At 40.3% G+C, this 11,357-nt stretch overlaps 1 protein-coding gene across 1 annotated transcript; it reads left to right on the forward strand.

Moving 5' to 3' along the window:
* Positions 1-413: 413 nt before the first annotated feature.
* On the forward strand, positions 414-10,926 carry LOC137976683 (tartrate-resistant acid phosphatase type 5-like). The gene is made up of 7 exons (XM_068824046.1): positions 414-679; positions 2,783-3,032; positions 5,235-5,307; positions 7,385-7,459; positions 8,459-8,606; positions 9,659-9,762; positions 10,576-10,926. The coding sequence occupies exons 1-7, from the start codon at positions 509-511 to the stop codon at positions 10,760-10,762; spliced, it is 1,008 nt and encodes a 335-aa protein (XP_068680147.1). The 5' UTR covers positions 414-508; the 3' UTR covers positions 10,763-10,926.
* The last annotated feature ends 431 nt before the right edge of the window (positions 10,927-11,357 follow it).

The following is an 11,357-nucleotide window of genomic DNA, read 5'->3' on the forward strand; positions in this document are numbered from 1 at the left end:
TAAATTGCCTCCGTAACTGCGAGGATCATAGCTTTACTTAAATGAAACTGAGACGTCTAAGTTTACAGGAAACTGGGACACAAAAATATCTTCATCGCTCTAAAACTGTTCATGTGCGGTTTTATATTCAGTGCAGGAGTAAGTACCCTGAAGTAGTACGTCTGCCCAAAGCCGACGAAAGAAAGGACATATTTTTACTATTTTTGATACGTCTTTTGAAATGAGCAGTGCCATAAAGTATGTGGGCAATGAACATCTCACCTGTGATCATAAGGGTCAATTGGTGTCAACGCTTCTAAACGCAGGTTTGTTTACTGACTGACACAGGTGGTTAGCTTTTTTTCTTGCGCCTGCGCGACTAACAAGTCGGCGCTCATTGACGCGCTCATTATGATTGTGACGACTTACATGAACATAATTCGGGAATACATTAGTAGACGATGACTAACGTCAGACCCTGTGGTCAAGTAGTTCAAAAGCGATAAGGGAGACTCATGGCTGGCTTTGAATGGAGAAGATTATACGCTTGTCCCTGCTTTTCTTTCTACATACATCTTCCTTTGTTGGCAGTACCGGCAGCCCAAAACTCTCTTTCGCTGCCATCGGAGATTTCGGTGGACTTCCACAGCCTCCGTATTTCACTTACACACAGAAAAAGATAGCCCAAGTTTTGGGAAAGGTAAGCGCTTAACAGGGAACTGCTTGGTTCACAAACTCATTCTATAAAATATTTGATAATGAAAATCTCCGCTTTTCAATCATCGGTTAATGGTTGCTTGTACTAATTTGTCCCTGTTCAACGGGTGTTTCTAAGTTTTCCTGAATGATCAACAAACCGATCGCTTTATTTACCTACATATTATAAAATCTGTCAGTGTTGAGCGTTCTCCACGCTTTCTCAAAATACTCAATCCCAGAAATACACATCGATGATGTTTTTATTTTGCTTTAGTTCTTCCGGAAGTGCTCGATCTGTTGTAGTCAGATAAATTATTAAGAAAAGCACCAAATTTCCACAAGCGACTGTTCCGAAATGTTCAAATAATAATTATATGCGTTTTATGCGTTGTTACCATGGCATTTTTTCTACCTGACACTTTTTCTTGATCTTGAATAGGATTTTAGCTTCCTGGCAGAATAACACTTATGTGTGTTTGCGAAAGCACATCACGCAGCTTCTTGGCTTTTGCCAAGGATTTGGAATCGTGTCATTTCTCGGGCGGAATATTGCCATTTACGTCAAGCAAATCAAGCAAATCAAGCAAATCGGTTTGCGAGTTTAAATTCGACATAGGCAGTTTGGGTATTCGACTGCAGCAGAGTCGTTTCTGTCTTGAATGAACGTTTAGAAGTCAGTATACTATGGAATTAACAAAATGTGCCGCTTGACAGAAAAGAAAAAAAAAATTATAGCTACACAGGCTATGTTACTGTAGGTACAGAATGAAGTCATTAATTTAAGCACAATTCCTGTTCAGTCGTGACAAGAGCAATTTCAAAAGAAAATTTCAATGAATTTACTTAAAGAACAGTCACAAAACAGCTGTTTAAATTCCTACTTAATAATTCCTACTTAAAAATTCCTACTTAATAAGTGTCCTCAGCTGTTTGCCGGGGCTCTTATGACGACGCTGTAGATGGAAAACTCTGGGACGACGATGCGCAATTTGTATTTTCAGAACTGAATATTTTTTACAGAATTTTGTTTTGCTTTGCTTGGAGCCACTGCATAATACTGAACCGTCCACAAGTATTGTGTTCTTGTAGCGGCATTCTTTGAAGAACGAAGCATATACATAACAATAAACGCCATTCACGTTTAGTGAATACAAGATAAACACACAGAGTATTAGAGAGAAAATCATTCAGATTAAGGCTTGAAGGGCTGATTAATCCACAGAACTTCACTCGGCAAAAATCTTGAGAAAAAGGTTAATCACATTTCATAGTGGAGAGCTGAGATCTCAGAATAAAAGAACAACCGTTTTTATGCAACTTTTTTGAAGCATTAGCACTGACGTTGGGCAAGAACCGCTTTTGAACATTCCTTTGACTTGCGTATGTCAATTGTCGTTTCCACTACGTGCTTTGAATGCGGAGACCATTTTCAACATTTAGGGGATCTAAATTAACGATAGGCTTTCCAAATAAATCCTATTCAGCTGCAAAGGAGTCTGGCGTAAACCAAGCTATTTCTCATAATTGGAAAAAGAAAGGACGCTGTACTCGAAAAGACCGGCTGTAAATTTTGCACACAAATCAGCATCAGGAAGCACGGCTGTGAACAAGCATGGCTACTTTGGGTGTTTGATATGTCTGCATGTTGCATGAGAGAAGGTAAATGACTCAAGGTTTCAATCCATCAGACTTCGAGGGTGGTTGAACAAAGAAACAGCTTCTCAAAATTTTGGGGAACATTCGAGTCAATACAAGTGGGTTTAGTAATACAAGGACCAGAAAGACAAATCTCTGGCGCGGACGTTTCACTCTCGAAAAAGTAGCCGTTTAACTGAAGGCTTATATTGGACGTATGCTGCTTCAGCACGTCCTTGCGGTGTTATTTTTCTATCGAAAAAATATTTCCAGACACCCTCAGTGTATTTACTCGGAACTGCTTTTTGTCATGGCTGAATAGTTTGTGCAGCGTCGATCAAGAGTATTCTATTTATTTTCTTCAGTTTGCGAGTTCATATACTGCTACAGAGCTTTTCATTTCTATCTTATCGCTTTCTTCTTTTGAGGTAAGAACTTCTCACTTTTTTGCCTATCATTATTTCCATAGTATGCCGCCACGAAAGAAGTCAAATTTATCATTGGATTAGGAGACAATTTTTATTATGAGGGTGTGAAAAATGTGGATGACCACAGATTTACATCCACGTTTGAACACGTGTATACGGCTGCACCCCTACAAAGAGCCACGTGGTACATGATAGCTGGCAATCATGACCACGCCTCTAATGTATCAGCACAGATCGCCTACACAAAGAGGTCAAAGAGGTGGTACTTTCCCCACTTCTATTACACAAAAGGTAACTACAACAAAATCTTTTCACGGGTTGCATTGAACGTACCGTGGTCGCGCAAATTTTAGACCAATTAAGGAAAGGATGGCGCAAGTTTCTTTTAAGAAAAAAAGGAATCTTAGAGTTATCTTCTAGTAAAAGGTTGCACTTCAGAGTTTCATTGCCGTGACTTTAACATCTTCACTTCCCACGGCCTGCTCCCGTCTGACCTTGTAGCTCAGTCGGTAACCCGAAGGTCGTGGGTTCAATTCCCACCCTGTTCAGAGTTTTTCTCTGTCCTTGTGTGGGCCCATTTCCATCTGTAGGGCTAACGCTCACATGGTTCATATGGGACTGAAATCTAGCACTTCACATTACACTCTATTCAGTTAACTTGATTTTTTTTGGTTTGCTTTTTCTTTGAATGGACATCTTTAGAACCCAATTTTCAAATTAATCGGAAAAACTGAAAAAAGGCTGAGGAATCGTCGATTTCACATTCACTTCCACCTTAAACTAACATCTTGTGGGGAAAGGAAATTTGAATTTTTAGAAAAAAAAAGCATCCAAAAGAACTTTGACTGAACTCTACTTACAGCGAGAGTCTAAAAAGTGTAACCGCTATTTGCAATCTTAAATGCCTGCAAACGCAGTGTCCAATCACAACTCAAAGAAGACACTTTTTGGTTTACGACTAGATTGCCCGTGCACACATAAAAGGATGTGAATGAATTAAAAGTAGTCACACTTCTGTGACCCTTGCTAAAATACATGTTATTCATCGCCTAAAACGCCTAAGGCCGTACTGGCGACCGAGGGCACAGTTTTTTCCTATAAGGACAGAGGATTCCGCCCGCTCTCAGAGCCAATCAGATTGCAGGATTCGCAAAATTCCGCCCACTCGCGCATTGAGAAAAAAAAATGGGAATCGAACCCATAACTTCTTGGATGTCGGTTCAGTGATTTAATAATAAACCTATTTAAAGTGCCACTGTGACAAAACACTCAAAGTAAACGGCCTTTGAATAAAAGTCAAAGCTCAAAATTTTGACAGTCAGCTGTTAAGCAAACACATTTTCAAAATCTGAAGAAAAAAAAGGAAGCGATTAATTTTTTTACCACAGGGGCACTAAATTGTTAACTGTATACGTGTAAAGCGTTGGGGCTCTAATTGGGGGCACTGTTCACACATCAAATCAAACCAAATCAAATGTTGGTTTAGAGCGGTTTTCAATTGAGTGTCGAAAGTAATTAGTGAATTACTTTGGTTTTGCATTTACTTCACTCAGTGATTGGTTCAAAGTTCTCGCGGCGCTTTTTCAACCAATCAGAAGTGAAACCAAAACCAATCTTAGCTCGCGCGTGCATATTTTCCCGCGCTTTGTGTCGGCTACGTGTAATTACTTCGAGTTTTGATTGGTTTGCCGGATTGTCTCAGTCCTTTTTGATTGGCCAAAGTAATTACTTTGGTTTTGGTTTTACGACACTCAATGGAAACTCGCTCTATGAGGAGAGGGAAAAACCGGAGTACCCGGAGAAAAACCTCTCGGAGCCGGCAGAGTAGAGAACCCGGCACCGAACTCAACCTACCTATTACGCCAAGTCTGGAAATCGAACTCATTACTGCGCCATCCTATAACATATGAGCAAGGCAATATCTAGAATAATTTGTCTTACATCTAAAATGTTCTATTTAAAGATGACAAATCATCGCCACTGGTTAAGTTGCATCAGAAGCTCATGACCTTGAAGCGTTTCACTCTGGTTCAACTTCGTTCCCAGGACCTTTTCCCTTCCCTGGCTTGGGGGAAGGGAAGCCAGGGAAGGGAAAAGGTCCTGGGAACGAGGTTGACTCTGGTTCAGAGCTGGGGTTTTTTGAGTTTAAAAATTTCCTTATTTGGATGTAACGTAGCTCGTGCATTTTCCCGCGCGCGCAGCTTCGGTCTGATTTTTGTCCATATTTGGGCATAAAATTGGTGTCCTTAAATCCCCAGCTTTGTTCCAAGGAAAAGAAGCAAGTTACACGTTTCAAGGTTATGTGCCTCTGATTCCATCATAGTTAGTAACTCTACTAACTATGATTCCATACATAACTGAGTTGATGTTTCAAGTTTGGGTGCTTCTTCCTCAGTAGAAATATGTCATACACCGTGCATCCTCCACTCTTCTTCTCAGTTTTCCGAGTTGTTTGAGTCCCGACGTTAACATGGCAGTCTTACTCTGTTTCAGTTTTTCAGATACCAGGATCACACAGAACAGTTCAACTAGTGATGATAGATACAACACTGCTCTGCTGTAGACAGTGAGTGATTAAATTTCCATGTTGTCACACCATATGCATTCATTTAATCTATTTAACAATGCTGTCGCAACCGATTTATCATCATCATCATCATCATCATCCTCATCATCCATAGAGCGCCGAAGGAACGCGCGCGGAGCACCATGGGTAAGAAAATATGGTAACCCATTTGTGATGATAAAAGGTTTCGTGAAGCACTTTAGAATAAATATAAGCGATATAAAAATAGAACAACGTTTCGATGACTCCATGTCATCGAGAAAATTTGGTTTTGGTCACCGTACCACCGTACGTCCCCACTTTATGTATGCCAAAGTGAAACTCTGGTGCAACCCGCATTTTTCGGCGGGAACATCTTTGATATTGGACATTCATGTTAGGGTCAAAAAAGGTATCTGCTGACCAGTATCACGTGACCATATCGCGGGCTCAAGGTTTAAGCTCATTAAGGTCAGTTTTTTTAAACTCGACCGCTGACCAGGTACTGGTTTTTGATTGGATCGCAGGCTCAAGCCAGGTTCACTTATTGTAAGAATAAATAACAAGGGAGCTCCACTCTTAGGTTTGGCTAAATCTATATATTGATATTATTATTGGATTAAGTTTGGTTCAATTAATCTTTATAATAGCGGCAACGTTTTAGTCTTTTGCTTTTAGCAGAAACCCATAAGGGTTGAAACGTGTAACGCGCGTTCACAGCTTCCGAATATTCAGTGCGAACTGATTGGTTGAATGTTTCAGTGCTAAGTACCTTATTTGGAAACCCCTCGCTCTTGTTGCTCCAAATATGGTACTTAGCAAATTGAAATTTAGAAGCTTGCTTCCCAGCACACAAGGGGCCGTTACACGTTTCAACCCTTATGGATTTCTGCTTTTAGTCCATGAGCTAAGTGGCAAAAACTGGCGGATTGGTACCACCCGTGGTGACAAAGGCTACCATTCATCAAATTAAAGCTTATCATGAGTAGATTCCAAAAACATATGATAGCAAGGTTGTCGTGGTAACTTATTGCCGTCACGTGACCCTAAAGGCAACACGCACTACATAATTAGGAAAATTGATTTTTTTACCCTTGAATTTATCTCGCAGTAACACATTTTTTTAATGCTTTTACTAGGGAATGGCATACTAACAGTACGAAATCTAGCATGGTTTAAGTTAGACGCAAATATGCACAATTAAATGGTTTCGAGCCACGTGACCATAGATAATATCCAATATGCCGTTTTTGAATCAATGGTATACATAATGTTCTTGTCAATTGAATAAATTTGCTATAACCTCAATGAACAAATACCAATAGTTAGAGTCTTTGCATCCTATAACTGTATATGCACGGTTCACTAATTCATCGACCTAAAGTGGCTCTCCTTTAGTATCACACTCCAGACACCGACCAGATCCAGAAAGCAACAGAAGACATCGGAACACTTGCAGAGATTCTGAACAAAGAAAGCCATGATCAAGTTATGGAAATCCACATACTCAAGCTTTTATTCAAACGCTCGCAAGAATATCTGGATGATCTGCGCACTACGAAAAAGCCGCTATCCGCATTCTGGGTCTCAGACATTTTTGAATATGATTTGTGCGCGCGTCACGGAAGGGGGACTGGCTGTTGCACCTAACATGCGTTCGTCAAATGTTGCCGTGGTGTTTTTCCTATGACAACCTTGCTATCATATATTTCAGGACTCTACTCATGACAAGCTTTAAGAATACCAAACTCTCGATTGGCTCTTGGACTATTTGTCATTTCTATTTATGCATCCCGCCACCGCTGTGACACTTTAAGCTTTCTGGGCCCGGTTGTTCGAAAGCCGATTAACTTAATCCAGGATTAACGTAAACTTTGGTTTTATGTTGGTTTTGGGTAAAATTTCCTTTGGCTTATTTTTGTTTTTCAAGATTGACTTCCTTTAGTGTAAACGTTTTCCGAGTATCAGCGTTGAACAGCATTTGGGAGTAGAGAAATAAGCCTCTTGGTTAATTTTTAATTTGGGATTAGCGTTAAACGGCTTTTGAACAACTGGGTCATGGAGATTTATCTGCCATTTGTGCATTCTTTTCCTTTAGTCAGAAAAAGTCTAGCTTGCTACCAGAAGAGGACAAACAGCTACAATGGATAAAAGATACCCTTAGAGACTCTTCGTAAGTGCAACGTTAAGCTGATAGGCTTCTGATTGTAGCCAGAGGTGTTGATTTTCCACTACCCTAAACAAAAAGGACTGGATCGAGCATCTATTGTTTGAAGTGAAGCACAATGAAAATCGCGGCGGCCATTTTGTTTTGACCGACCACTTTGAGACCTCAGCGTCATCGACAGTTCAAAGTGAGAGCAAAGCAATATAGCAAAGTTTTAAAACTGAAACCACTTTTCAACGTTTTTCCGCGTAATACGTATAAGGAGGTTCTTTTTTACCCATAACTTCAATGGGTAAACGAAGCTTCAGCCTTAGGTCGTTTTGGCAGGGTGAAAACAATAGGTTGCTCCATGCAGTATTTTTTCAAGATAGTGGTTCTCTCAGACTGTCGAAATTAAGCACAGCTCTCCTTTGAGGGTTTTTATGTCTTACCTAATCAATGCGCAATGTTTCCGATTACGTCACATATGAACAAATTGTACAAGAAAGATTTGGATCGGCTTGAAAATATCGCGTCGTCGTTTTATGCAATCAGAGGCAAAAGCAAGGGTGCTTACCATATTTAGCCAAATAATCCGGATGGAAAGGTCAGCAATTTTCTGAATTTATTGACCAACCGGATGAGAATGGCGCTTACTATTTACCACCCGGCATTCCATTCCGCATATTTACTCAATTTCGTGAGAAAGAGCGTGGAAACGGAACAATTTTCGCAAATGGTAAGTTCCATTCCGAACGGAAAAAGTGGACTCCCTCTGGAGGTTGTCCTCAATTCCCGAAAATATTTTCCGGAAAATAGATTTTCCATTTGACCTCAAACCGAAATTTCTGGATTTTTTGGCTAAATGGTAATCACCCCAAATCTGTAAAGCAATTTCTGGCTCATCAGTTTCAGCCTGCGAGTCAGTCTTTGATTTGCTCTCAAAGGTATTAGATTTACGACGACTTTTGCCATATTCTGAACGGTCTGGTGCTGAGAAATGGTTATTCTAATCACTAATTTTAGAGCGGACTACCTCATAGTGGGAGGACATCACCCTGTTCTATCAGCCGGTATCCATGGCAGCACACCGTATCTAATATCCAATCTTAAACCACTTATGGAGGAATATGACGTCACTGCTTACCTCAGTGGTCACGATCATAATCTACAGGTAAGTCGTTATTTTTAAATTTCTTCCTTATATATGCTAATTTTTTGTATATGACGATTCCTTGACTACATTTTCGTACATTCAGGCTCTTTTTCATTTTAAGATCGATCGTTTCTGCCACACTTAAAAAATCCCATTTATATGGTCTGTCTCCTATCGAAAATCACCTCGAACGCTTTACATCTCAGTTTTTTTTTACAAGAGGCAGTTGCCTGTTTCGGTTCGATGTACATACGTACATTTATACAGATTTGATTGACCCCTCGCAGGAGCTCATTAAGGGGCTCCTATACCTCCACTAATTCCTTGGGTCAACCCTATCTCGAGTGAATTTATTTCTAGGAACAGGTTTTTCGCGCAAAAGGTATCATAATTCCCTTGACGCTGCGACAGCTTTGTTTTGATCGGCTTTTTACAACAGTTGACGTGCTGATTGGCTTTTATGACAGTGGGCGTGCTGAATTTCCCAAGGGAAATTGGCTTTTACAACAGTGGGTGTGCTGAACCTCCCAAGGGAGTCGTTCTATAAATAAATCTACTCGAGAAAGGGTCGACTCCTTGAAGATAGAGGTTTCCTGGGTCTTCTTTGATGAGCTCCTGCCCCTCCCCCTCATGAGTGGAATCCCAATGGGCCATTTCCGAGTTGCTGTTTGTCTCGGTTTCGAAGTGAGTCTTGGTGCTCAACTATTGCAAGGGAAATGAGTTTGATTTGCATAAGAATACGCAACTCATTTCCACTTGAATGGTTGTGCACCAGGACTCACTCTGAAACCGAGGTATGCAGCAACTCGGAAATGGGCCATTTACAGGAGTCAGTACAAACCAGTTGCTTTTTTTACAACCGCTGCTGAGAAGTTGAAATAGGAACTACCAGAGACAACTTCAGCTCGTGATCAAAACTGGTCTTGAAGCCGTGGTCTGTGGATCTCAGGGCAAGCGACCTAACTATTCGTCCACGCTGCCCCCTCGCAAATGTTGCGTTGCTTCCCCTTGACGCAGTTAGAGTTCTTTTCATCGATTCTTGATGTCAAATTATTTCCATTTTTTTTTAGCATATTAAAGAGGAGCATTCCGACTTGCACTACTTCATTACAGGAAATGGAAACTTTTACAATTCATACATATTCCATAAAAGGATTGTTGGATGTTCTCTCAAGTAAGTCCGATGATTACCTGACGCGAGTTATCACATACAGGGCAAAATTATTGAATGCTGATTGGCTGATTCTGTTAATCATAAGAGCATGATAACTTGATCATGATGGGTTAACGGTTGCTTAAGACGAGAAATAAGCGAGCTTTTTGTTCACATATAAAATACATTTTAAGGGATATTTTTACTGACACCAACGATTTACTCACTTGAACTTTAACCGAATGAAAGCGTGTTTTTAAGATTAAAGTGTTCATTGAACCGATTGATTAGTTAAGTTGCTTGCCATTTGTCACGGCATTGAACGGGCTTCCCCCAATAATTTTGCCCTGTATGTGATAAACATGCAACTGCAATGTGCCTTCGTGCAATTAAGGCTAATTTCACTTGTATTTTCAAAGTTTTCCAAATTGCCCTCGTCGCTTTGCGAGTCCAGCAATTTTGTGAAAACTTTGGAAATGCGCGTGTAAATAATTCGTAATTGCCCTCGGGCCCTTACGATTAACACACACGAAACTTTTCTCACACAATATCTCGATCCATCGAAAACTTGCGCGAACAGAACACTATTGGTTGATTTTTACAGTCCGTAGCAAAAAAGGTTTTGTATTCTAGTTTCCCGGGTGTTTTCCCGACAATGGAGAAACAAGGACGCAGAGTACGTTTTTCTTAAAAAGCTTAGTTTAGGATTGAAGGAAAAACACTTGAAAAGTCTTTTCAATGAGTTTTGTGACAATCATTTTGTGATGATCGGAGCCATTGACTGTTTGCTTTTTTAAACTTTGTTTTTAACAAGCAATTTCTCTAAATCCTCAGGTTTTTCCATGGCGACTGTGGAGCGTTTACTCTGTTTGAAGCTACTCCCAATTTTTTAAGAGTGTCGCTTATTGATGAATTTGGAAATGAGTTGTACAAGACCAAGTTAAAGCCGAGGAGAACAATTCAGACCATGGAAGATGAAGAAAATGCAATCCTCGACGAATTTTTCACTTCTCAGTCGTGACCTCGAACATTTAATTTGTGTTTTGGAAAAAGTGTTGGATTAGCAACCTAAATTAATACAAATACTCTGTCAAGCGTTTGTAAATACCTGTTATCGCCGGCTGTCCAAAGAATTCTTGTAAAAATCTTCTAACGAGATGAAATAAACACCTGGTGTTTAGGCAAGTCCCCCTCACCCTTTTTATAGGAATTTGAGTTCTGGAATGCAGTAATACTTTGCTCGTGGACTAATCCAGGATTTAAGAAGGAAGGGTTACCTTTTACGGGGCAATCAGTAACTTGCTTACGAAAGAACAGATCTGTCAAATGCAATTAGTTTCTCCACTCCGCTAGCCTCCAGGAACTACAACATGACATTCTTCCCCAGACCCTAGATTTGAGCTATTGAATTCGTAAATGAGTGAGGGTACCAATGATCGTTTGTGACTCTATATCCTAAGATAGATTTTAGGGAATCACTCGCTTGTTGTTGCTCTGAGCCTCTATACAGCCACCATTATCCGTTATCTCATCTTATGTAGGTTCTCATCGCCGTAATGTGAGTTAGCGTGCTGCTAAAATCGCAGGGCCACCATTTAGGACGGGGGGGGGGGGGG

The sequence above is a fragment of the Montipora foliosa genome, chromosome 1 (assembly GCF_036669935.1).
Source record: "Montipora foliosa isolate CH-2021 chromosome 1, ASM3666993v2, whole genome shotgun sequence".
NCBI lineage: Eukaryota > Metazoa > Cnidaria > Anthozoa > Scleractinia > Acroporidae > Montipora > Montipora foliosa.